The following is a 27777-nucleotide window of genomic DNA, read 5'->3' on the forward strand; positions in this document are numbered from 1 at the left end:
TTAATGTTTCTGAGACTTAAATAGTCACTGCAAATAGGTTCAGTGTCTAGATGAAAGATAGACACCAGTAAGTTCTTTTAAAAGAACATGGTTTTAAAATAAATTTGGAAACAACTTTATGATGTACATATTATTGATACACATGTCCACATACGTGTAGTTGATGTTTCTTAGATGACAAAGAAAAACGACTTGCAAGACACATTCGTTTCAAATTTCCTACAAGAGTCTGTTGGATATTTCCATTTGACAAACTATGTTTTAATTAGAGTTGATGAATATTTTGATGCTGTGAGACACATTTATGGCCAATGTGTGATTAGGGTCTAATTTTATACACATGCAGTTTCTCTGTGAAACACAGGACGCGAGAAACCTGCACCAGCAATAATTTTAACATCGTTTCCGGAAGAAAGAAGGAAGTGACGGGACGCTCTTGAAGGCAGCACATAACAATTCGGTGAGCGTAGACAACGAGTGAGTGCTTGATAGTTGGCACGCTATGGTGTAATTGTAAGGTATACTGATACGTTTTACATTTTCAAAGTTGGAATGGAAGAAGCTTTTTTTTTCTTGTTCTGTATATTTCATGATATTTAAATGAGGTTTGTGAAGGAATTTCAATTGCTGTAAAAAAGGCCATAACAAGGAAATCTGTAGTTAAGCTAACACAGAAGTTTCACACTGTGCACAGGGACTTATTCACACAGTAAACTGTGAATTATCTGTATATAACATGAAGCATATTCGTGATGATATGTTACCATAGTTATGAACTTTGTCTCCATCTAGTGTGCAAACATATTGACTACAGATTGAAAACTGTGCTTTTTATTAATTTCACTATAGACACACAAACACACACACAAACATAGTTTTGGATATAATAGCATTTATTGTCTATAACTATGCAAACAAGTTAAGTTAAAGCCTATCAGAATACAAACACGAGCAGTTATCCAATAAAATTTCAAAGGTCATTAAAAGCTATTTATATAGCCGGTTCAATAGCCCCACTTTGTACAGAGATATGGAAAGAAAACAGAGTCCAGACAGATTTCTAGTGTGGCAAATTAGGTTCAAAGTAGCAAAGTATTAATAAAAAATATAGTTTTAGCAGTACATTTGCTCTGTTTGATCATACGCTTTTCATTTCAGCTTTGCATTGCTATTGTCTCTTTACATTTTAGCTACAGCGACAACAGTATCTTGGTGCAATACGTACATATTCTTTGTTCTATCTTAACTGCATTATGCTATTGTAGTTTGTATATACTGTAAGCGTTATAGTGAAATTACTGTAAACACAATTTGGAATGTCAGTAAAATAAATTGATTTTTGCATCAGTCTCAAACAGTCAGAAATTTTAGTTGACGGCACTGGTGATTATCATTTTGTAAAGTACACACACAAGTAAATTAGTCAATAGTGAAAAACTGCAAAATGAGTTTTAGAGATTTTGGTAAGCAAAAGTCAAACATTCTGCATCTTGAGCAAGGATATTTGCTAAGGCCTTGCTACAATTTGAAGTAAGGACACAGTTATACACATTGTTAGTATCTTCAACAGACTGTCAGCGTGAATTACAGGAATGCATATTTCTTTTGTAGGTCAGCATCATAGCACAGCACATCACCATCATGTTGTAATGCCTGAACACTGACAGATTGTTCTCTGTGATCGGTAAGTTAAACATGCTAACTTCCTTTCCCAGTTTCCAGCATGTTTTCATTCACTTGTCTCCTCTGACATTCAGGTCTAGGCAAAGAGAAATAGTATCTTTACACATGAATTATTTCCAGTTGCCTCACTTCTCAGCATCGTCAAAGAACCTCATTTTCTCAGAGTGCACAGAGTCTCTCAGTCGCTGTATAGATGACGCTGTCTCACCAGAGATGGGCTCAGAAGAGTCAAATACATGAGTAATTTGTTTGGTTATAACAATTGTCTCTCTGCTTTCACTTCTTTCAGTTGAGGTTTTCGTCACTAAGTGCCTCTCAAACACCGCTCTGTTGCCACTGTCTGAGCCTTCCACAGTCCATGATGTAGTTTCATTAGCTTCTGATTTTAAGGGAAGGCCTTCAGCTAATTCAGCTTCAATATCAGTTAGTAACTGGGCATGCTGTGCTTCTGGGGTTGCTTGTATATTTGTTGTAATGACGTGTAGTTTTCTCGATTCCAATCTGCACGTGTCTTCTGATGACGATGATATTCCAGAGGACAGAATAGTGATTTTCTCCGGTAAGTTAGGCTGAACTGAGATCAGTTCAGTCCTCGTGGCCGAAGTAAAGATGTTACTGTGTGTCTCTTCAAGCTCAGTAGCAACATTTGGATCAGAATATTTGACAGTTACCTTTGTTGGGGAAGATATGGATGGGCCAACATGCTCACTTGTGACTGCAGAACTTATATCAGCGAAGGCATCCGATGATTGGACAGAAAAGGTGGGGCTAATTTCCTCGTCCCCCATTCCCCCTACTGGACTCTTTTCATCCTTTTGTTCACATTTCTCAGGAGCACTGGGGGCTTCTGAAGGGGAAGACAGGCCAAACTTAGGAAATTTAAACCAACCTGTCCTCTCGGGACTCTTGGAAATATCTTGTATGGTACTTGCTCCTTTTTCCTTTGCTTCTAATTGCTTTCCAGCATGTTCGCCTATTTCTTGAACTTCTTTTGAGACTACAAGATTTTCTTCAACTTGGTCTGCTTTTGGAACATCAAATTCAACATCAATAGTCTTTAGGATCTCACCAAATGATGTCAGAATCATTTTTGGTGATTTACTTTCTCCTTTTGTTTCAACTTCCATTTCCAGTTGAGCTTCTTTATCTTCTATTTCAGCAGGAAGCTGTTCCTCTTCAGGTTTAGACTTTGAGAAGCTAAGCCTGGGCATTTTAAAAGATGGTAGTTTGAATTTACTTGGTGATGGAAGACCCACAACATCAGTCTCAGTCTTGGGTGTTTCGGATTCTGATATTATACCTTTGGAATAATCCATTTTAATATTAACAATCGAATCTTTGTCGGTGACAGAAATATCCTCCTTAGGTTTAGATCCATGAATGTCAATTACTTTTCCTGTTTTGGGTGCTTCCATGGTAACGTCAAAGGAAGCACTGCTAAATTTTGGCATTTTCAGTGGTGAAATTTTTTCTTTTAAAGGGGATCCTTCAGCATCTTTTGATTTTGCTTTTGTCTCAGAAGACTTGATTCCCAAACTAGATGACGATTGTTTGACTTCTTCTGAGATTTTGACCTCTGCTTTTATTTCTGGCCGTTTGCTGTCAACATTGTTTATTGATGATTTTAAATCCACTTCAGGTCCTTTTGGTTTTGTTTGTACAATGCCTAAATTTGGGAACTTAAATGGGCTTCCTTGCCCAGCTTCTTTCTCAGGAGCTTTAATTTCCATTTCAGGTTGTTTAACTTTTATTTCTCCCTCTGAAACAGAAACATCAGCTTGTGGAAGCTCATCACTTAACTCCGATTCTTTAATACTTGACTTTGAAAAAGAAAATCTCGGAAGTGAAAATTTAGGTTTTTTCAAGTTTGTTTCAGTTTCTTCAGCAGGTGGTTCTTCCATTGAAGGTCCTTTGATTTCAGCTTCTGCTAGACAGACTTCTGTTTTGCTTGATATAATCTCAGCTTTGGGTGTTTCAATTTTGACATCAATAGCTGGGGCCTTATCGGCTGTCCTTGAAAAGGAAAATTTTGGAAATGTCCAACTTGGTCGTTTTGACTTGACTTCGGCCTCAATTGTAGGTGTTTCCGGTAATGAAGTAGAACCCTCAGTTTCTTTGCCTTCAATATGGAGTAGTTTGATGTCAGCTGTTACCTCTGGTAAGGAAATATCAACATCTTTCTTTGATAAACTTAAATCTGTTTCAGGACTTTTAACTTTGGTCATTGAGATGGCCAGATTTGGCATTTTAAACTTGCTTCCAGATATCTCACCTCCTTTAGCTTTCACATCTACAGCTAAACCTTCAGAGTCAATGCCGGGTGCTGCATCAATTTTAATTCCTTTATTCACATCACTTACTTCCATACTGAACTCATTGTCAGGTTGTTTGACTATATCACCTTGCAGAAAAATAACATCAGTTTTTGGGAGACTGATATCGACTTCAGGGTCTTTTACACTTTGCTTGGAAAATGAAAATTTTGGCAATGAAAATCTTGGCTTTTTCAATTTAGCCTCAAGGTTTGTATCGGTTCCCCCCTCTATGATAATATGTGAGGATTCTTTAAGGTCGGTATCTGGAAGATGTACATCTGTTTTGACTTCTGGTAGTATGACATCAACTCCGGGAACATCAATGCTGATGTCTTCCTCAGGGGCCTTACCAGCTTTGTCAGCTTTGGCTTTTGGAACTGTAACATCTACATCTTTCTTCGATAAGCTTAAATCAATGTCAGGCCCTTTTGTTTGAGGGAAAGACAATCCAAGACTTGGCAGTTTGAACTTACTTCCTTTTACTTCATGTTCATATCCACTGGTTTTCAAGGAGATTGAAGGTTCTTTTAATTCAGTGCTGGGTACTGCAACGCCAACTTCAAGAACCTCTTCAGGAATCTCAATATCAGCACCATCTATTTTCATACCTTTGTCCATATCCGGTGCCTCTGCTGTTGAACTTGTGACACCAACTCCAAATTTTGGAATTTGGAATGTTGGCATCTTAAACTTTGATGGTGATCCTTTCTTTCCCTTTGTTTCAATCTTTATCTCAGGAGCTTCAATTCCAACTTCAACAGAAGGTTTTTCAATTTCAACATCAGGGAGCTTGACTTCAGCTTTGGCTTCTGGAAGTGTAACATCTACATCTTTCTTTGATAAACTTAAATCAATGTCAGGCCCTTTTGTTTGAGGGACAGACAATCCAAGACTTGGCAGTTTGAACTTACTTCCTTTTCCTTCATGTTCAGCTCCTGCAGTTTTCAGGGTGAGTGAAGGTTCTTTGAATTCAGTGCTGGGTGCTGCAATGTTGACTTCAAGAACCTCTTCAGGGATACTAATATCACCACCATCTACTTTAACATCCGTGTCCAAATCAGGTACTTTTGCTGTACCACTTGGGATACCAATGCCAAATCTGGGTAATTTGAATGTAGGCATCTTAAATTTTGATGGTGATCCTTTTTTATCTTTTGTCTCAACTTTGAACTCAGGAGCTTCAATTTCCACTTCAACAGAAGGTTTCTCTACTTCAACATCAGGGAGTTTGACTTCAGCTTTAGCTTCTGGAAGTGTAACATGCACATCTTTCTTCGATAAGCTTAAATCAATGTCAGGCCCTTTGGTTTTTGCGACAGACAATCCAAGACTTGGCAGTGTGAACTTACTTCCTTTTCCTTCATGTTCAGATCCACTGGTTTTCAAGGAGATTGAAGGTTCTTTTAATTCAGTGCTGGGTGCTGCAACGCCAACTTCAAGAACCTCTTCAGGAATCTTAATATCAGCACCATCTATTTTTATGCCTTTGTCCATATCCGGTACCTCTGCTGTTGCACTTGTGACACCCACTCCAAATTTTGGAATTTGGAATGTTGGCATCTTAAACTTTGATGGTGATCCTTTCTTTCCCTTTGTTTCTGTCTTTATCTCAGGAGCTTCAATTTCCACTTCAACACAAGGTTTTTCAATTTCAACATCACGGAGTTTGACTTCAGCTTTGGCTTCTGGAAGTGTAACATCTACATCTTTCTTTGATAAACTTAAATCAATGTCAGGCCCTTTTGTTTGAGGGACAGACAATCCAAGACTTGGCAGTTTGAACTTACTTCCTTTTCCTTCATGTTCAGCTCCTGCAGTTTTCAGGGTGAGTGAAGGTTCTTTGAATTCAGTGCTGGGTGCTGCAATGTTGACTTCAAGAACCTCTTCAGGGATACTAATATCACCACCATCTACTTTAACATCTGTGTCCAAATCAGGTACTTTTGCTGTACCACTTGGGATACCAATGCCAAATCTGGGTAATTTGAATGTAGGCATCTTAAATTTTGATGGTGATCCTTTTTTATCTTTTGTCTCAACTTTGAACTCAGGAGCTTCAATTTCAACAGAAGGTTTCTCTACTTCAACATCAGGGAGTTTGACTTCAGCTTTAGCTTCTGGAAGTGCAGCATCTACATCTTTCTTCGTTAAGCTTAAATCAATGTCAGGCCCTTTGGTTTTTGCGACAGACAATCCAAGACTTGGCAGTTTGAACTTACTTCCTTTTCCTTCATGTTCAGATCCACTGGTTTTCAAGGAGATTGAAGGTTCTTTTAATTCAGTGCTGGGTGCTGCAACGCCAACTTCAAGAACCTCTTCAGGAATCTCAATATCAGCACCATCTATTTTTATGCCTTTGTCCATATCCGGTACCTCTGCTGTTGCACTTGTGACACCCACTCCAAATTTTGGAATTTGGAATGTTGGCATCTTAAACTTTGATGGTGATCCTTTCTTTCCCTTTGTTTCAATCTTTATCTCAGGAGCTTCAATTTCCACTTCAACAGAAGGTTTTTCAATTTCAACATCACGGAGTTTGACTTCAGCTTTGGCTTCTGGAAGTGTAACATCAACATCTTTCTTTGATAAACTTAAATTGATATCTGGTCCTTTGGCTTGAGGGACAGACAATCCAAGACTTGGCAGTTTGAACTTACTTCCTTTTCCTTCATGTTCAGCTCCTGTAGTTTTCAGGGTGAGTGAAGGTTCTTTGAATTCAGTGCTGGGTGCTGCTATGTTAACTTTAAGAACCTCTTCAGGGATACTCATATCACCACCATCTACTTTAACATCCGTGTCCAAATCAGGTACTTTTGCTGTGGCACTTGGGATACCAATGCCAAATCTGGGTAATTTGAATGTAGGCATCTTAAACTTTGATGGTGATTCTTTTTTGTCTTTTGTCTCAACTTTGAACTCAGGAGCTTCAATTTCCACTTCAACAGAAGGTTTCTCTACTTCAACATCAGGGAGTTTGATTTCAGCTTTAGCTTCTGGAAGTGCAGCATCTACATCTTTCTTTGATAAGCTTAAATCAATGTCAGGCCCTTTGGTTTTTGGGACAGACAATCCAAGACTTGGCAGTTTGAACTTACTTCCTTTTCCTTCATGTTCAGATCCACTGGTTTTCAAGGAGATTGAAGGTTCTTTTAATTCAGTGCTGGGTGCTGCAATGTTAACTTCAAGAACCTCTTCAGGAATCTCAATATCAGCACCATCTATTTTTATGCCTTTGTCCATATCCGGTACCTCTGCTGTTGCACTTGTGACACCCACTCCAAATTTTGGCAATTGGAATGTTGGCATCTTAAACTTTGATGGTGATCCTTTCTTTCCCTTTGTTTCAATCTTTATCTCAGGAGCTTCAATTTCCACTTCAACAGAAGGTTTTTCAACTTCAACATCAGGGAGCTTGACTTCAACTTTGGCTTCTGGAAGTGTAATATCTACATCTTTCTTTGATAAACTTAAATTGATATCTGGTCCTTTGGCTTGAGGGACAGACAATCCAAGACTTGGCAGTTTGAACTTACTTCCTTTTACTTCATGTTCATATCCACTGGTTTTCAAGGAGATTGAAGGTTCTTTTAATTCAGTGCTGGGTGTTGCAACGCCAACTTCAAGAACCTCTTCAGGAATCTTAATATCAGCACCATCTATTTTTATGCCTTTGTCCATATCCGGTACCTCTGCTGTTGAACTTGTGACACCCACTCCAAATTTTGGAATTTGGAATGTTGGCATCTTAAACTTTGATGGTGATCCTTTCTTTCCCTTTGTTTCTGTCTTTATCTCAGGAGCTTCAATTTCCACTTCAACACAAGGTTTTTCAATTTCAACATCACGGAGTTTGACTTCAGCTTTGGCTTCTGGAAGTGTAACATCAACATCTTTCTTCGATAAACTTAAATCGATATCTGGTCCTTTGGCTTGAGGGACAGACAATCCAAGACTTGGCAGTTTGAACTTACTTCCTTTTCCTTCATGTTCAGCTCCTGCAGTTTTCAGGGTGAGTGAAGGTTCTTTGAATTCAGTGCTGGGTGCTGCTATGTTGACTTCAAGAACCTCTTCAGGGATACTAATATCACCACCATCTACTTTAACATCTGTGTCCAAATCAGGTACTTTTGCTGTACCACTTGGGATACCAATGCCAAATCTGGGTAATTTGAATGTAGGCATCTTAAATTTTGATGGTGATCCTTTTTTATCTTTTGTCTCAACTTTGAACTCAGGAGCTTCAATTTCAACAGAAGGTTTCTCTACTTCAACATCAGGGAGTTTGACTTCAGCTTTAGCTTCTGGAAGTGCAGCATCTACATCTTTCTTCGTTAAGCTTAAATCAATGTCAGGCCCTTTGGTTTTTGCGACAGACAATCCAAGACTTGGCAGTTTGAACTTACTTCCTTTTCCTTCATGTTCAGATCCACTGGTTTTCAAGGAGATTGAAGGTTCTTTTAATTCAGTGCTGGGTGCTGCAACGCCAACTTCAAGAACCTCTTCAGGAATCTCAATATCAGCACCATCTATTTTTATGCCTTTGTCCATATCCGGTACCTCTGCTGTTGCACTTGTGACACCCACTCCAAATTTTGGAATTTGGAATGTTGGCATCTTAAACTTTGATGGTGATCCTTTCTTTCCCTTTGTTTCAATCTTTATCTCAGGAGCTTCAATTTCCACTTCAACAGAAGGTTTTTCAATTTCAACATCACGGAGTTTGACTTCAGCTTTGGCTTCTGGAAGTGTAACATCAACATCTTTCTTTGATAAACTTAAATTGATATCTGGTCCTTTGGCTTGAGGGACAGACAATCCAAGACTTGGCAGTTTGAACTTACTTCCTTTTCCTTCATGTTCAGCTCCTGTAGTTTTCAGGGTGAGTGAAGGTTCTTTGAATTCAGTGCTGGGTGCTGCTATGTTAACTTTAAGAACCTCTTCAGGGATACTCATATCACCACCATCTACTTTAACATCCGTGTCCAAATCAGGTACTTTTGCTGTGGCACTTGGGATACCAATGCCAAATCTGGGTAATTTGAATGTAGGCATCTTAAACTTTGATGGTGATCCTTTTTTGTCTTTTGTCTCAACTTTGAACTCAGGAGCTTCAATTTCCACTTCAACAGAAGGTTTCTCTACTTCAACATCAGGGAGTTTGATTTCAGCTTTAGCTTCTGGAAGTGCAGCATCTACATCTTTCTTTGATAAGCTTAAATCAATGTCAGGCCCTTTGGTTTTTGTGACAGACAATCCAAGACTTGGCAGTTTGAACTTACTTCCTTTTCCTTCATGTTCAGATCCACTGGTTTTCAAGGAGATTGAAGGTTCTTTTAATTCAGTGCTGGGTGCTGCAATGTTAACTTCAAGAACCTCTTCAGGAATCTCAATATCAGCACCATCTATTTTTATGCCTTTGTCCATATCCGGTACCTCTGCTGTTGCACTTGTGACACCCACTCCAAATTTTGGCAATTGGAATGTTGGCATCTTAAACTTTGATGGTGATCCTTTCTTTCCCTTTGTTTCAATCTTTATCTCAGGAGCTTCAATTTCCACTTCAACAGAAGGTTTTTCAACTTCAACATCAGGGAGCTTGACTTCAGCTTTGGCTTCTGGAAGTGTAACATCAACATCTTTCTTCGATAAACTTAAATCGATATCTGGTCCTTTGGCTTGAGGGACAGACAATCCAAGACTTGGCAGTTTGAACTTACTTCCTTTTCCTTCATGTTCAGCTCCTGCAGTTTTCAGGGTGAGTGAAGGTTCTTTGAATTCAGTGCTGGGTGCTGCTATGTTGACTTCAAGAACCTCTTCAGGGATACTAATATCACCACCATCTACTTTAACATCTGTGTCCAAATCAGGTACTTTTGCTGTACCACTTGGGATACCAATGCCAAATCTGGGTAATTTGAATGTAGGCATCTTAAATTTTGATGGTGATCCTTTTTTATCTTTTGTCTCAACTTTGAACTCAGGAGCTTCAATTTCAACAGAAGGTTTCTCTACTTCAACATCAGGGAGTTTGACTTCAGCTTTAGCTTCTGGAAGTGCAGCATCTACATCTTTCTTCGTTAAGCTTAAATCAATGTCAGGCCCTTTGGTTTTTGCGACAGACAATCCAAGACTTGGCAGTTTGAACTTACTTCCTTTTCCTTCATGTTCAGATCCACTGGTTTTCAAGGAGATTGAAGGTTCTTTTAATTCAGTGCTGGGTGCTGCAACGCCAACTTCAAGAACCTCTTCAGGAATCTCAATATCAGCACCATCTATTTTTATGCCTTTGTCCATATCCGGTACCTCTGCTGTTGCACTTGTGACACCCACTCCAAATTTTGGAATTTGGAATGTTGGCATCTTAAACTTTGATGGTGATCCTTTCTTTCCCTTTGTTTCAATCTTTATCTCAGGAGCTTCAATTTCCACTTCAACAGAAGGTTTTTCAATTTCAACATCACGGAGTTTGACTTCAGCTTTGGCTTCTGGAAGTGTAACATCAACATCTTTCTTTGATAAACTTAAATTGATATCTGGTCCTTTGGCTTGAGGGACAGACAATCCAAGACTTGGCAGTTTGAACTTACTTCCTTTTCCTTCATGTTCAGCTCCTGTAGTTTTCAGGGTGAGTGAAGGTTCTTTGAATTCAGTGCTGGGTGCTGCTATGTTAACTTTAAGAACCTCTTCAGGGATACTCATATCACCACCATCTACTTTAACATCCGTGTCCAAATCAGGTACTTTTGCTGTGGCACTTGGGATACCAATGCCAAATCTGGGTAATTTGAATGTAGGCATCTTAAACTTTGATGGTGATCCTTTTTTGTCTTTTGTCTCAACTTTGAACTCAGGAGCTTCAATTTCCACTTCAACAGAAGGTTTCTCTACTTCAACATCAGGGAGTTTGATTTCAGCTTTAGCTTCTGGAAGTGCAGCATCTACATCTTTCTTTGATAAGCTTAAATCAATGTCAGGCCCTTTGGTTTTTGTGACAGACAATCCAAGACTTGGCAGTTTGAACTTACTTCCTTTTCCTTCATGTTCAGATCCACTGGTTTTCAAGGAGATTGAAGGTTCTTTTAATTCAGTGCTGGGTGCTGCAATGTTAACTTCAAGAACCTCTTCAGGAATCTCAATATCAGCACCATCTATTTTTATGCCTTTGTCCATATCCGGTACCTCTGCTGTTGCACTTGTGACACCCACTCCAAATTTTGGCAATTGGAATGTTGGCATCTTAAACTTTGATGGTGATCCTTTCTTTCCCTTTGTTTCAATCTTTATCTCAGGAGCTTCAATTTCCACTTCAACAGAAGGTTTTTCAACTTCAACATCAGGGAGCTTGACTTCAGCTTTGGCTTCTGGAAGTGTAATATCTACATCTTTCTTTGATAAACTTAAATTGATATCTGGTCCTTTGGCTTGAGGGACAGACAATCCAAGACTTGGCAGTTTGAACTTACTTCCTTTTCCTTCATGTTCAGCTCCTGTAGTTTTCAGGGTGAGTGAAGGTTCTTTGAATTCAGTGCTGGGTGCTGCTATGTTAACTTCAAGAACCTCTTTAGGTATACTAATATCAGCTCCTTCTACTTTAACATCTGTGTCCAAATCAGGTACTTTTGCTGTACCACTTGGGATACCAATGCCAAATCTGGGTAATTTGAATGTAGGCATCTTAAATTTTGATGGTGATCCTTTTTTATCTTTTGTCTCAACTTTGAACTCAGGAGCTTCAATTTCCACTTCAACAGAAGGTTTCTCTACTTCAACATCAGGGAGTTTGACTTCAGCTTTGGCTTCTGGAAGTGTAACATGCACGTCTTTCTTCGATAAGCTTAAATCAATGTCAGGCCCTTTGGTTTTTGGGACAGACAATCCAAGACTTGGCAGTTTGAACTTACTTCCTTTTACTTCATGTTCATATCCACTGGTTTTCAAGGAGATTGAAGGTTCTTTTAATTCAGTGCTGGGTGCTGCAACGCCAACTTCAAGAACCTCTTCAGGAATCTTAATATCAGCACCATCTATTTTTATGCCTTTGTCCATATCCGGTACCTCTGCTGTTGCACTTGTGACACCCACTCCAAATTTTGGAATTTGGAATGTTGGCATCTTAAACTTTGATGGTGATCCTTTCTTTCCCTTTGTTTCAATCTTTATCTCAGGAGCTTCAATTTCCACTTCAACAGAAGGTTTCTCTACTTCAACATCAGGGAGTTTGACTTCAGCTTTATCTTCTTGAAGTGTAACTTTTACGTCTTTCTTCGATAAGCTTAAATCAATGTCAGACCCTTTTGTTTTTGGGACAGACAATCCAAGACTTGGCAGTTTGAACTTACTTCCTTTTCCTTCATGTTCAGCTCCTGCAGTTTTCAGGGTGAGTGAAGGTTCTTTTAATTCAGTGCTGGGTGCTGCTATGTTAACTTCAAGAACCTCTTCAGGAATCTCAATATCAGCACCATCTATTTTTATGCCTTTCTCCATATCCGGTACCTCTGCTGTTGTACTTGTGATACCCACTCCAAATTTTGGCAGTTGGAATGTTGGCATCTTAAACTTTGATGGTGATCCTTTCTTTCCCTTTGTTTCAATCTTTATCTCAGGAGCTTCAATTTCCACTTCAACAGAAGATTTTTCAATTTCAACATCACGGAGTTTGACTTCAGCGTTGGCTTCTGGAAGTGTAACTTCTACGTCTTTCTCTGATAAACTTAAATCAATGTCAGGTCCCTTGGCTTGAGGGACAGACAATCCAAGACTTGGCAGTTTGAACTTACTTCCTTTGCCTTCATGTTCAGCTCCTGCAGTTTTCAGGGTGAGTGAAGGTTCTTTGAATTCAGTGCTGGGTGCTGCAATGTTAACTTCAAGAACCTCCTCAGGGATACTAATATCACCACCATCTACTTTAACATCTGTGTCCAAATCAGGTACTTTTGCTGTGGCACTTGGGATACCAATGCCAAATTTGGGTAATTTGAATGTAGGCATCTTAAATTTTGATGGTGATCCTTTTTTATCTTTTGTCTCAACTTTGAACTCAGGAGCTTCAGTTTCCACTTCAACAGAAGGTTTCTCTACTTCAAAATCAGGGAGTTTGGCTTCAGCTTTGGCTTCTGGATATGTAACATCTACGTCTTTCTTCGATAAGCTTAAATCAATGTCAGGTACTTTGGTTTCAGGGACAGACAATCCAAGACTTGGCAGTTTGAACTTACTTCCTTTGCCTTCACGTTCAGCTCCTGTAGTTTTCAGGGTGAGTGAAGGTTCTTTGAATTCAGTGCTGGGTGCTGCTATGTTAACTTCAAGAACCTCTTCAGGGATACTAATATCACCACCATCTATTTTTATGCCTTTGTCCATATCCGGTACCTCTGCTGTTGCACTTGTGTCACGGGCACCAAATTTGGGTAATTTGAATGTTGGCATCTTAAACTTTGATGGTGATCCTTTTTTGTCTTTTGTCTCAACTTTGAACTCAGGAGCTTCAGTTTCCACTTCCATATCAGGGAGTGTGACTTTAGCTTTAGCTTCTGGAAGTGTAACATCTACATCTTTCTTTGATAAGCTTAAATCAGTGTCAGGCCCTTTTCTTTTTGGGACAGACAATCCAAGACTTGGCAGCTTGAACTTACTTCCTTTTCCATCATATTCAGATTCACTGGTTTCCAAGGAGATTGGAAGTTCTTTCAATTCAGTGCTGGGTGCTGCAATGTTAACTTCAAGAACCTCTTCAGGAATCTCAATATCAGCACCTTCTATTTTGATACCTTTCTCCATATCCGGTACCTCTGCTGTTGCACTTGTGATACCAATGCCAAATTTGGGTAATTGGAATGGAGGCATCTTAAACTTTGATGGTGATCCTTTCTTGTCTTTTGTCTCAACTTTGAACTCAGGAGCTTCAATTTCAGTTTCAACAGAAGGTTTCTCTACTTCGACATCATGGAGCTTGACTTCAGCTGTAGCTTCTGGAAGTGTAATATGTACGTCTTGCTTTGATGAGCTTAAATCAATGTCAGGCGCTTTGTCTTGATGGACAGAAAATCCAAGACTTGGCAGTTTGAACTTACTTCCTTTTACTTCATGTTCATATCCACTGGTTTTCAAGGAGATTGAAGGCTCTTTCAATTCAGTGCTGGGTGCTGCTATGTTAACTTCAAGAACCTCTTCGGGGATACTAATATCAGCACCATCTATTTTGATACATTTGTCCATATCCGGTACTTTTGCTGTTGCACTTGTGATACCAATGCCAAGTTTTGGTAAGTGGAATGTTGGCATCTTAACCTTTGATAGTGATTCTTTTTTTTCCTTAGTCTCAATTTTCATTTCAACCTCAGCAGAATTTTTTTCAACTTCAACATCAGGGAGTTTGACTTCAGCTTCTGGAAGAGTAATATCTATGCTTTTCTTTGAAGAATTTAAATCAAAGTCCGGTCCTTTTGTTTGAGGGACAGAAAATCCAAGACTTGGCAATTTGAACTTACTTCCTTTGCCTTCATGTTCTTTTAATTCAATGCTGGGTGCTGCTATGTTCACTTCAAGAACCTGTTCAGGGATACTAATATCAGCACCTTCTATTTTGATACCTGTGTCCAAATCAGGTATTTCTGTTGTGGCACTTGGGATACCAACTCCAAATTTTGGTAGTTTGAATGTGGGCATCTTAAATTTTGAAAGTGAGTTCTCATTGTCCTTTGTCAGATCTTCAATATCAGGATCTTCGGTTTCCATTTGAGCAGAGGGTTTTTTACGTTCAGCATCAGTTTTGGCTTCTTCAAGTGTTTCATCTACATCTCTCTTCAATAAGTTAAAATCAACTTCTGGTCCTTTTACTTTTGGCATTGTTATTCCAAATTTTGGCAATTTGAACTTGCTTTCATGTACTTCGGTTTCATCTCCAGTCTTTTCCTGGGGAAAGAAAGCTTCTGCACTCCCAAGACTTACATCGATTTTAGTTTTAATTCCAGTCTGTGGTTTGACATCAACTGTTTTCACATCAATAGATGATCCCACAATATCAGTATTTGGTGTTGGAATGTTAACATTGACACCTTCAGTTGATTTCAGCTGTGTTTCACAAATTTCAATGTCTTTTAATTTATCATGTACTTCATGACTGGTGTTGGCCACAGGAGATCCAAATTTAGGTAGCTTGAACGTTGGCATCTTAAATTTTGATGGTGATTCGTCTACATACTTTTCTACAACTTTCATTTCAGGAGCTCTAATTTCGGCATCAGAGGGTTTCACCTTCCGTTTTGTTTCTGACAGTTTCATATCTTCATTTTTCTCTGATGCACTGAAGTCAAATTCAGACCCTTTTATTTTCGGCATTGCAATTCCTAACTTTGGCATCTTGAACTTGCCTCCTTGCCTATCAAAATCACCTTCTGCCCGAGGATGTTTTATTTCCTGGTCATATTTTTCTGCCTCCATTATTCGTTCTGCAATACAAACATCTACACTTCCAGGTGTAACGTCGGTCTCAGGCGGTGGTGTCACAGCTACACCTTTCTTTGATAGACTTGAATCCGTTTTTATTCCTTTCGCCCTTGGCATGGAGATACCAACATTTGGCACTTTAAACTTGCTACCCTTTCCCTCTCTTTCAAGAGTTTTTGTCTCAGCTTCATCAGTGTTTATAGGCTTATCTCCATCGGGCACATTTACACTGATGTATGTAGTAATAGCTCCAAATTGAGGCAATTTAACTGCATGCTCTTCAGTTTCTGCACTTTTTGCCAGGGAAATATCCACGTTTGTTTTTGACTCAAGATTTACATCAAAACCTGTAAGCCTAATGCCATTGTCCTTTTTGGCTGGTGAACCATCTACTGAGTCAATGTATTCAATGCTATCGAGTTCAGGAATCACAACCTCACATACAACTCCTTCACTCTGCCCCTTTTCTTTTTTAATTTCATCTTTTGATGTCGTTACTTCTCGGAGGAATTCAGCTTTTTCTCCTTTTGTTGTGTCCCCTTTTTGCTGAAAGATATTTTGTTTTGGCAAGACAATTCCAATATTAGGGATTCTTATGTCTGGCTTTGCTATCCCAAAGCTAGGCACTGTCATCTTTGCCTTCTTTGATTTCTTATCTGATTCATATTCAGAGTTGATACCCTCTGTTCCTCGTGTTTCATCAGCCACATGTGCCTGAAGACTAGATACTTTCTCTAAACTTTCCTTTCCTGGTATTATAATATCTTCTCTTTTATAGGTCCCAGTTTTAATCTCTTTGCTGCTTTGTTTTTTCTTAGTTTCATGTTCCTTATAAGTTTTTACTGTTGTTTCAGTTAAAAGATCCTCTGAGGTTAATTGCCCGGTTGTGATCTGTGACAGCTTAACTGTAGTCTTGGAAATTTCTAGAGAAGAAGTTGTGTCAAACTTTGTAAGACTTGCTCCATGCTTTGTTTTGGTGTCTACCACTTTTGTAGGCGTTTTCACTGATATTCTTTGAGCATTTGCATCTATCACAGTAATTTCTTCTGGAATAGGCATGCCAGATGTATCAACTTTAGGCAGCTTATATCCAGGCAATTTAGAAACTGCCTCTTTCACACTGTCAACATCAATTGACAGTTGCACAGTTTCCGCTTGAAATTCTCCATTCTGTCCTGTATAATTTACCTTAGGTTCTTTAATTCTTTTTGCTCTCGTCTTCACAGACTTATCCTCCATACCTGGTATCTCAATCTCTTCCCGTTTGGGAAGTTGGGTTCTGAAATCACTGCTTTTTGCCAGTCTCTTATAAGGATCATCTGTGATTTCCTCAGCACCAACGTCACCCAAACTGAGTTTCGTCAGTTTGACAGTTTCCCCTGTTCTTCTGTCTTCGTGTTTTTCTTGGATTTCTTCTGTGTGTGACTCAAAGTTTGGGATTAAGTCAGATTTTTCATTTTCAGGATGATCAGCTAAGTCAAAACTTGCCCCTAGTGTTTTTAGCCTTTTTGGTGACGATTTTGCTTTTGCTTCTTTCTTGTGTGATTTATCCTTCCCCAGAATTTTCATTTTTAATTCAGACCTTTCTTTCTTCTTTTTTTTCCCCTCAGGGGACTTGATAAGAGAGGGGCTTTCTTGATCTGCTAGAGCCACAGTTAAATCTGCTGTTTTCAAAGTGCTATCTATACTGATAAGTTCCACCTTATGTTGAATAGGTTGAGCTTCACGGACCGTTAGATTGGTTTCTTCAAGTTGCACATCTTTCATTACTTTCAGATCTTTTTTCACATAGGCTTCAGGCATTTCTCCTGAGGGGCTTTCAAGGCACTCAGGTGAAAGCATATCAGATTCTTGTGTGTGGTGAGTGTCACCACTGATCTGTCCAGTTTGCACATCTGTGTCCTGCTCCTCAGATGAACTTATCCGGCCTCTCTTTGTCAGACCAGGTAGTTTTATTTTATGCTTTTTCTTGTATTTGAGAGCATCCTGAGTTTTTATTGGTGACTCTGTGTCGCTTGTTGTTGGGCTGAGTTCAAGCTTTCTTTGTTCCTCAGCCTCTGAGGAACTGTGAGACCTTGTAAAACGTGATTTTCGCCCTTTTCCAAAGGATGAAAACTTGGGCCACGAAATGCGAGCTTCTCCGCGTCTTTTAGTTTTTCCTTGTTCTCTCATCTGTGGAGTGTGGAGGTCTTCTTCCTGTTAAGAAGCATAAAAATTAAAGGTAAGTCGTTACTAACAAATAAAAATAACTAACAAAGAGTTTGAGCAGACAACTTTGAGAATAGTTACAGGTATAACGTCAGATTCGATGGCTGGTTCGGTCTCTGTGATCTCTGGCTTGCGCTTCAAGCAAAGCTTCAGTTTATATGCCTGAGCATGCTCCAGAATCTGAATGGCATCCTCATATGACATGTTGTCAAAATACACAGTGGCACTCAAAATCTGATCACCTGTGTAGACAAGACAAAATATTTCAAAAGGACTTTGATGAGCAGACTTTTAAGTCCCATTTTTAGTTGATAAAAATTGAAGTGTTCAATAAAAAAATCAAATAAAGAATAACATTAACATTTGCTTGTGTTCAACGTACAGTGCTAAAAAATTATAGTAACACTTTGAAAACACATAAGATCTCAATGGGAGGAAAAAAATCATGCTGGATATCGACGCTGATAAGAACTGGGTAATGTGTTAGGAATGAATGGCCTCATCATTTGATTGAAATAAAAATTATCAACTTACAGGGGGCTGAATTCAAAAAGCAGACTAGTCCATTTTGCCAAAATTTCATTGCAGCAGCTCAAAATGACAGCCAGTTGTAGTTGGGTGTCATTTTGTGCTTGAATTCATGCATGACAAATTCAGGCAATGCTTCCAGTGAGACAACAGATGGTGTCCTGGGGGATCTCCTTCCAAATCTGGACCAAGGCATTACCAGGTTCCTACAACGGGGTAGCATTGTATGGACCGAAACATAACATCCCAGAGGTGTTCTGTTGAATTTAGGTCAGATGAGTGTAGGAACCAGTCAATGGTATCAATTCATTCATCCTCCAGGTACCATTGCCTACAAGGAGGAACCCAGGATCTCGGTTGCCTCAACCTGTAAAACATTCCTGTTTTGTCGCACCATTGCCCTTCTAGTGTACCTGTTGTTGATTTCATTAGCACCAAAGCAGCTGAAACTGATTAGCAAGCCCCTCTGCTACATATCTGACCACGTCAGTATCCCAGCAGTTTGACTGACTTGATGTTTTACTCTTATTAAAAGTGTTCCTTTAATTTTTTGAGCAGTGTAATTGTCAATTGAATATTGCAAATTAAAAATTCTACAATAGCATAACATAAAATCAAGTAGAATACAGAATGTAATAATACATAGTAATGTAATGTAATAATATAGAGACTTTAAACCTATAATAATTTTAATGAGACAAATTTTTAGCCGCAGGTTTACCTTCTTTCAGTTTTAGATTTTTGGAGGCTGGTGACTCTGGCACTACTTCCTTAATGAAAATCCCTTCTTTTCCCCCTCCACCATAAATGAGACCCTCTGCACATCCATCTTTGGCCGTTTTCACTATCACCTCAGATTCAGGGCTCTCAGCTTCCTGCCAGTGCAAAAAAAGGACAGTCATTTTACCTTTAGCACTGATTTTTTTTTTTCTGCAGTTGCATAGCTTGAAAGGATTTACAAATGCAGTACACAGAGGAAAAGCTAGAAATGTCTCACCTTGAGTTTACTCATCTTTGGAGTAGAGCGCTTTTCAAACATGGACCCAAGCCCAGACTTTTTAGTTTTCTTTCCAGTCCCACCTTTGTGGCGTGGGTCATGCTCTGCTTCACACTAAAAGGAGTTTAAGAGGAGCAAAGGGGTTTAAAAAGTAATCTTATAATACTCAGATCAGGAGGGTACATTCATTTATACAGGGGAGTAGCCAAGTTATTGCAATATTATACAATGCAGAGCTCATCTTGGACCACACATTAGCACACAAATCTGTAAAGAGAAATAAGTAATAGAAAGTAAGTAATAGAACAACTAATAAAAACACAATGTTATCTTTCACAGTTTCTACATTTTCATGTGGATGCTGTCCAGAAACAGTCTTCTTCAGTTTCACCTTTTTTTTTTGTCATTTCAGGACATGCAGCCGTGTGAGTATAACTGAGTCGAATACACAAACTTCTTTCTTTCAGTCACAAGTTTGTTTTTCTAACTTCATTTATTTTTTGGCCTGAAAAATAGACCGTTGACTTACACGCAGACTATTCAATAACTGTGAGTTTACATGCAGTGAAGTAGCAGCGTTATAATTTCCCAGCTGAGGTGAAGAATTAAAAGAAAGCCAGTTATTTCTGCCAGAGAAGCCTGATTTTTTTGGACATGGTTGTATTGTAAACAATGTTCTGTTCTATTGTCTTAACTGGATTTTCAAGACTAAACAAGCTAAAAGTTTGGGGGGGGGGGCTGAGCTTGGTTCATGCCAAGTGCTTACTCATATGGGATCGAGTGATGTTGTAGGACCTTAAAACATGAAGCGCACACGTAACTTAAAATATGTGTGGTGTTTCTCTGTACCTCTTTATCACTGTCACTGTATTTTTCAGTCTCAGGATACTCCTCAACTGGAGATGACCCTTGTGGGCGTGGTCTCTCACTCTCTGCGAACTGAGATGGCTCATCACACATCTGCATGGACATAAGGTCAGTAAACATGAAAACAAACCTGTTTTCATCATCACCCCTAAGAAATTTCATATCATTTCATTTGGATATTATCAAGCCTAGAAAGCATCTATTTTCTTGAGCTGCATATAAAATGTTTTCTTATTAAAACTCATGCAGCTGCACCTGCAGCATAAACAACAAAAAAAAAAAGATATGGAGGAAAATTGGATCCCAGATAGTGCGATAGCACCTTGTTTAGCCAAAAGCATCACTGACTGGGTGTTTAGCTATTTGGCATTTAAAAACTGTCACATTATTGGTGTGTTTCCTGAGATGGCAGCGTTGGCTAGTCTGTCAGGCCAACACTTTGAGCAAAATACTGTGTGCATGTGTACTTTGTGTGTGTGTGTGTGTGTGTGTGTGTGTGTGTGTGTGTGTGTGTGTGTGTGTGTGTGTGTGTGTGTGTGTGTGTGTGTGTGTGTAGATTCTCATTTTCATCATCCGTCATCCAAACCAGAATTAACCAAAAGTTGTTGTTTTTCAGCTGCTAGCCCATGATCGGTGACAGCCTTGTTTATATTAGACTGATGTGATCATTTTTCAGTGCAGCACAAATATTAGTCAGCCAATCTGTATAAATACTATACACTGATTTGTACAAATTTCTTCTCTGATAAAAAGTGTAAGTTGTAATGGGTTGTTGTTATTTGCCTATCTGTGCAAAGTCTCCATTAGCACTAAGTCTTGTCTCTATTTGCTTTGCTGTAAAGTTAAAATAACTGTTGTTCAGTATTTATTAGCTCAGACTCCAACATCAACATCATAATCTATCAATCAAACATGGTGGATCCAGTTTTAAGGCACAGGAATATGTGACCGCCTTCAAACAGAAACTGAACTGTTGATCACTTTGGTGATCTAGACGCGTTACTTCATACAGTCTGTTGTCACTGTATAATACAAAATCCTAAAAACATATGACAACGTTGAGAACGTACAGTAGATTTCCTTCTATGGAATGAAACATTTCAGCTGTTTGTTGGTGAAAATGTGCTAAATATGGAAAAGGGGGATTAAAATGAAAAGAAAAATATAAAAACAGGACAAAAACAGTAAGGACATAATACACACATCTGTAAATGTAAAATTTTATAGTCTGAAGTATATGAACTATTGATTTAACAGCTTTAATGTTATTATTCCACAGTGTTGATGACCCAGTAGGACCACCTACTCCCTTGTCACTCATTCACAGTGACACATTTACTTACACAATATAATGCCCTCATGTTATGTTATGTTATGTTATGTTATGTTATGTTATGTTGTGACAGTTTTTCCCTCCGGTTTCAAAAATTTGAAGGAATACTGACACATGGAAAGATGTCGGTATTCATGTTGAAAAAATCAACATCATTATATAAAGCTGCACTAAAGTGGACAATATCACCAGCTGCAGATGGCTCAAATTAATAATGAATGAAATGAAGTCACAGCACAAAACTTACAGTAACTAACAAAGAAATGAAATGAAGAAAAAACAAGCATGTCACTTTGTGTCACAGTAAATTCACTTACTGAGTCCTCTGTGGCAGGCTCTGGGCCTTGCAACCGTCGCCCAGGTCCTGTTCAGAAAAAAAAAAACCACAACAACATAGTATCTGATATGACATCTGTGTATTGCAATACTTTAAACGTAAACTGTTGACCTCTAATGCTTCATTTTCTGCATGCACAAGTTTATTGCGTAAATATTTTGCATATTAATCCCTAAATAAATAGAAAATCGCATTAAGTGATTTTAGTCCGGTCACACAGCAGCTAAACAAAGTCTGTCCTGTTACTACAAAACCTCAAATATGTCATGCAAAAAGGCACCTGGCAAAAAAATCACACTCCTCCGTTTACAAAAACAGCAAATAAAATGCACTGAACACGATTCATAATATTGAAATTTATTTAATTGTAGCAGATTATACAGTAATGTGCAAAAGTCTTGAGCCACCTTTCATTTCTTTACATTTTGATAGGAACATGTGAAATAGCTGCAGAGATCCATTGAAACTTGTATAAACATATATTGGAAATACAGTATAAAAGGAAAAAACAGATGTGTGTACAATCCTAATGCATATGAATATTTGGGATGACCACCTTTACTCTTAAACATAGCTTGAAATATCCTCTGACAGGTGTCAGAAAAACATGATGTGTTTTTGTAACAAAGTGCCTAAAGAACTGATTCTTTGCTAAGTATCAAGACACTGGTTCATCTCTTGAGTTGGGTCCCTTTTCATAATTGAATAAGTCATAGGTCAGTGTTAAGTGGCTTTAAAAGACATGTTAAAAGACAATTAAAAGACACGCCCCTGAAAATGTTCAGATATAAAAACATAAAAATGAAAAATATAAAAAAATAGGGATGATTCAAGAGGGATCACTGTCCTTTGTCCTCTGTCCTCTATTCGTATGAAAACGACACCATGTAAAAGTAGCTCACACTTGTGTTTTATAATCCTTTTGTTGTATGAATAAAAAAAAATACAGAAATGATTTGCACAAAGACAAAGCATAAGACTTCCACCCAGTCTGACCCCTGGCAGTTGTTTTGAGGCTCGGAGACTCTGGAGCCGATGATTAGACTATTTAGAGTTCTTCCTGGCAATAATTCCCTCCAGGGAGCTGCTGCCTCTGTTAAGTGATCCACTGTATTGACCCACAGATTGGACTTTGCAACCTCTCAGCTTAGCCCATCAAGGCTGCCAAAAAGGGAAAGTCTGACTCCAAATTAATCAAGTTACCAGATTATAATTATTACCTGCTCTATTCAAGTTAATTCCTTTTTAAATAAACCATTCGTTAACGTTATTTTGAGAGTTCCTTTGTTTCAGGGATGTTGTACATTTAAAACAAGGCTTGTCGAGTGGAGAATTACACAGGCATACAGTATGATTTCTGTAGTTTTATAGTATTGTTGACTAAAAAATATAAGTACTGATAAAAAAAAAGTACTGTCAGTAGAACTTAAAGTTGAATAAATTAATGCTACATGGACAAACAAATCATTTTCATTGCAGGAATAACGCTGGTCTAGGTGCTTTAGGTGTTTTATTTGGGCATAGCTGATATGTTGCAGGACAAAACCTCAAAAAACACTAAACTGTGGCTAAATTTGGAGCTCAAAAAACCATAATGAAAGTGTCAACTTCATTAGTGCAAACACCGCATCGTAATTTACAAGCAAAAGTCTTATTTGAAGCAAAAACAAATTATTGTAGTAAGTTTTCTTTTAAAGCCATCAATGAAAAACAGAATGACTTAAAATAACAGAAATATGTGCAACATTTGGCCTGTGTATATGGTAGATCCATATAGTTTCTCAACTCACCATCACACTGACACCCCACCCGCTGCATTACAGTAATGTATGTCATGTGAAGAGCTCTCACAGCCTGTGTAAGTGCATTAGAAGAAAGTTCGGGCAAGAGAGTGATGGTTTAAAAACCTCTTACTGCATCAGGATGTGTTGCTGCCTCAAGGTTAAGCCTTCAAGACAGTTTAAGAGCAATGAAAAGACAATCCAGCTCAGCTTTTTTTCACGTCTGATAAAGTCATTGTGGATTCATGTGATTAGAAATAGCATAAGAGGACATTTATCAACATATATCTATTCATCTCAAAAGATTTTCTCTGTGAACTCAGTGAGTGAGCACAACACAGTCTAGACATGTTAAAAAACATAAAAATGTGAGAGTCCTTACAGCCGCCTACACCATTACCTGAAATAGCGAGTGAAAGAGAAGAATCCTTCTCATGCACTCATCAACATCCTTCTCTTTCAGACCAGGTCTGACTGGCAAAAATAGTAAAGATTTTCCCATGATGTTACAGCAAGCAGCTGACCTACCTTAAGCTGCTGTTTGCTGAACTCCTGAACGTAAACTGTGTCAGTAAGAAAAGCTCCAAACTGCTCTTAACCATTCCTGGTGTGAGTGTGGCTGCTGAAGTGGATAAAATGATTTCTTCAGCCTAAGACGGACAAAGGAGGCGGGACACTTTAAGGTCGCAGTCACACCTTTCCTCAAGTTGTGTCACTCTATATTGTTTTCCAAGAACCCCCAAGACAACTTTGGTTCAGAGATTTAACTCTTTGCATGTTACTCAGAGAAAAAAGGAGATTTTGAGAATATGTAATGCACTAACTCTATGTAGACCATTTGTACTTTAATAAACTTAATTTACGTTTCATTGCTAATCATCGAAGAGCTACGAAATAGATCCTGAAGATTAAGATTTGTTTATTGACACTGCATGATGTATACAAAAAAAATCACAATTCTGTAAATATGTAAGAGCACATTACGCAGGTAGAAATTGTAAATAAATTAATAACAGTGATAAGTATTAAACTGCAAGGTGTAAGTTCAGTTTGGTCAGAGCTGTGGGTTAAAAAAAAAACTGACAAATCAGAAGAATTAGTTAAAGTAGTTAAAAGAGTTACTAAGTAGATTCTTGATAAGTTCTTATTGAGTCTTTTCTGTAAACAAACCTAAGCACAAACACATTAAAGATCCATTAATCACTGAAGCCTCTGTAAACAGATTTTTGGGTAAAGACATAAAAGAGCTCCCATTGCTGTGGCACAGCTAATTTTAAGTTTTGCAGTACCTGAAGTTTCCATCTAGTGCCATCCATCATCGGGCAACCAGTTTAGGTCTGATACTTTCTGAACAGCTAATAGAAGGACTGCCTTTTAACCTTGACTGCAGTTTAATTGTAGTGCTAATCAACAGATGATAGCACACAAACATGTAAAACTGGGATGGTAAACAGAGGATGCTTGCTTAGCATCATCATCTAATTGTCTTTGTGAGCATCATGTGTTACACTAGAAGTAAGCTTTATACACATCCTTAACTTACATCCTTAATATACAGCCTGTAGGTGCCAGCATGGCTAGACCCTGGTGCTGTTATTATACAGAAACACAGTGATGGTGTTGTGGAGTATTTGATCTGGATTTTCATCCACAGTTAAAACTGTAACTCACTGTGGATGGTGTGCGATGTGTTTGTGCATTGTACACTACGGGGGGACTGAAATGACAGATTGATACATTCCTTATGTTATTCACCACTTAAGGTGGATGTTCTTTATTCCCGCCTCTGCTACGGGCACTGCACTCTTAGAAACTCCTTTCCCACATATTCACCGAACATTTGCAACTAAACATGTCAAAATAAAATCAGAGAGCACAGTTTTTATTTTTTGTTTGACTTATCAGAAGTTAGAGGAAAGCAAAGCCTAATGTTTCAATCTGACTTTCTATTATATTTTTCAGATTCAAAGCACCCTCCATAGATGAGTAAGCCGTTTGTGGTGCAGAACCTGCATGATTTGGTGCTGGATTTGGGTGTGGCTGATCTCTGCGGGCTCAGGCCGGCGTGTCTGCTTTCAAGCAACACTGATGTGTGAGCACTTAAACTAAATAATGCAATGCAATGGCATATAAACCTACATATTCTTGTTTATGTGGGTAAAGATTCAAATAAGATCGTAAACAAAAATCTAAACTGTAGAATTGCATTGCAAATCCTAACTGTATCGTGTTGTATTGTCCTCAGCTCATCTCTTACATAACCACCCTCTGCTCTACTTTGTGTTTCCTGTTTTAAAAGCTCCCTGAAGTCTTCACTAAACTAATATAAAGTAATACAGCTCATTATTTGTGCTCGTGGATTTGGATTCCTCTCCGTTTTTGTTTGTTTTTTTCCTGTGCAACAGTCAGACACAAGCTCCTTTTAGTTGGAAGCAGTTTGCTGGGATCCAAAATATAATAGGATTTTAGTCAAGGGAGGGAAAAAAAGCTGAATTAGATTTTCTGCATGGATTATATTAACATGAGACTCCAAAGCGCATGCTTTCAATCTATTAATCTGCTTCAAACTTACAGCGAGTTTCGTCACAGCTCTGGAATTTGCATCCTAATCTGCCCGTGTTCCCACGACATGCTGTTAAACAAAAATAAACATGGGAACAGTCCACACATATTAAAAATGAATTTGTCCAACTCAGGCGTGATACTCCATAATGGATCAGGATTGTTCGTTTTGGCTTCCAGTGTCTTGTTGATCAGCCACTTATCCGGATAACTTCCTCCCTGTCTCTCTTTTTTTATTTCTCTCTCTCTTTGACCTTGAGCGTTGCCTGAAGCTTCTCAAAGCAAAACAAACCTCGCATCATTTTGAGGGAGATTTAATTCAGAGTAGAGATGGAAGTAAATGAGGAGAACTGTGGGAAATAGAAAGGGGGAGCAGTAATGTGATGTTTCATGCTCCTTTTTACAGCAAGCATCAGCTGAGCCCTTAACTCATCATTTTTCAAGACAGTAAGGAATGTCTTCACCGTGTAATCGTGGATGTCCACTAATGAAAAACACAGATTTCCTGTTTATTATAAACACATTTTTCATAATTAGGCCGATAGAAACTTCAGATAAGCGTGCTTATCGTTTTCTCCTGACCCTGAATATCTGATCAGCCTTTTATGTTGCTGAAACTCATTACACTGTTTGACTTTTTGCAGCCTTGGTAAGAACACCTTCCCTAATTATGCTTGTAAGGCACATTTTAAGAAGAAAGTCCGTGCACCAGAAAACATCCACTCAACTCAAAACACAGAATGACTCATACATGTTGCAAATGTGTAACAGGGTTATTTCCTACAAAATGTTAATTTAAAAATATTTCACATGTGCACATAAACTATATATGGTCCAAGCCCACTAACCCTGACCCAAACAAATTTATATCTGGTTCATTTAAACTCCAAATGGTAACAAAGTTAGTTGGAAAAAGGATGCAAGATTAAATTATACAGAGCTGTTGGATTCATTTTTCATCACAGATATTCCTGGGAATTTTGGGCATGGTTTTTGTACACATTTCAGTGTTTGTTCGTTTTTTTATTTCAGTCTAAGTTGTCATGTTTCTATTTTTAACCCTGATTTGCTGAACTGCCACGGTAAAAATATCAGGTCTGTTTGCCTTTCAGGCTGCGCTTCAAACAGAGCAGGAGAGAAACGCAGAGCTGCCTGACATCCTCTCGATGATGACATCTTCAAACACTCCCCTGCGCTCTGCAGACACACCCAGCAACACAGCTCAGCATCAGCACCAACCGCCTTACACTCGCTCACTGCCTCTCTCCATCACACGCACGCACGCAAACAAAATCTCTCCCACTGCACTACTGAACCCTGCTGCTCAATCGGCGAATTGCTCTGGGGAGAACGGGCTAAGTCATACGGAGAAAAAACAAGGGGGGGAGGAGAGCAGAGAGCGTAAAGATAACGATACCCACTCGTCCCAGAGGAGGCAGCGTGCCAGTTGGGAAAGGCCAGGTGGAAACAGTCGCACATGATGGCAGCGGGGGTGGCGGAGAGATCGGCGGAGACGAGGTCCAAGACTGGGCAGGAAGTGGGAACGGACGGAGGGATGGCGGCAGCAGTGAAGGATTAGGCAGGTGTTGCTGCTGCTTCTTCACCCCCCGTCTTGTCCTCGTGTAGGTCAGCCAGTCGCAGCGCAGTGAGGGATGAGTTGCAGAAATAACCAGAGACAGAAGAGAGTGAGAGAGCTTCTCCTGCAGTCTCCACAGAGTGAA

General features: G+C 38.8%; 1 protein-coding gene across 1 annotated transcript; it reads right to left on the reverse strand.

Annotated features, from left to right (window-relative positions):
• Positions 1 to 878: 878 nt before the first annotated feature.
• Positions 879 to 27777, reverse strand: LOC146685565 (uncharacterized). Its single transcript, XM_085441100.1, has 7 exons — positions 27478 to 27777; positions 21694 to 21740; positions 20026 to 20136; positions 19177 to 19290; positions 18901 to 19054; positions 17733 to 17893; positions 879 to 17639 (listed from the first exon to the last, which is right to left on the reverse strand). The coding sequence occupies exons 1-7, from the start codon at positions 27533 to 27535 to the stop codon at positions 1809 to 1811; spliced, it is 16476 nt and encodes a 5491-aa protein (XP_085297226.1). The 5' UTR covers positions 27536 to 27777; the 3' UTR covers positions 879 to 1808.

Source organism: Copadichromis virginalis, linkage group LG19 (genome assembly GCF_057382275.1).
Source record: "Copadichromis virginalis isolate Kocher_CV1m ecotype Utaka linkage group LG19, C_Virginalis_male_GT1.1, whole genome shotgun sequence".
NCBI classification, from domain to species: domain Eukaryota; kingdom Metazoa; phylum Chordata; class Actinopteri; order Cichliformes; family Cichlidae; genus Copadichromis; species Copadichromis virginalis.

Excerpts from the sequence above, each read along its gene's own strand:
- LOC146685565 (XM_085441100.1), bottom strand. The coding sequence starts at position 27,535 with ATGTGCGACTGTTTCCACCTGGCCTTTCCCAACTGGCACGCTGCCTCC. Across the intron at positions 19,291-20,025 it reads ACAGTGACAGTGATAAAGAG|TGTGAAGCAGAGCATGACCC; the intron begins GTACAGAGAAAC and ends AACTCCTTTTAG. Across the intron at positions 17,640-17,732 it reads TCGAATCTGACGTTATACCT|GAAGAAGACCTCCACACTCC; the intron begins GTAACTATTCTC and ends GCTTCTTAACAG.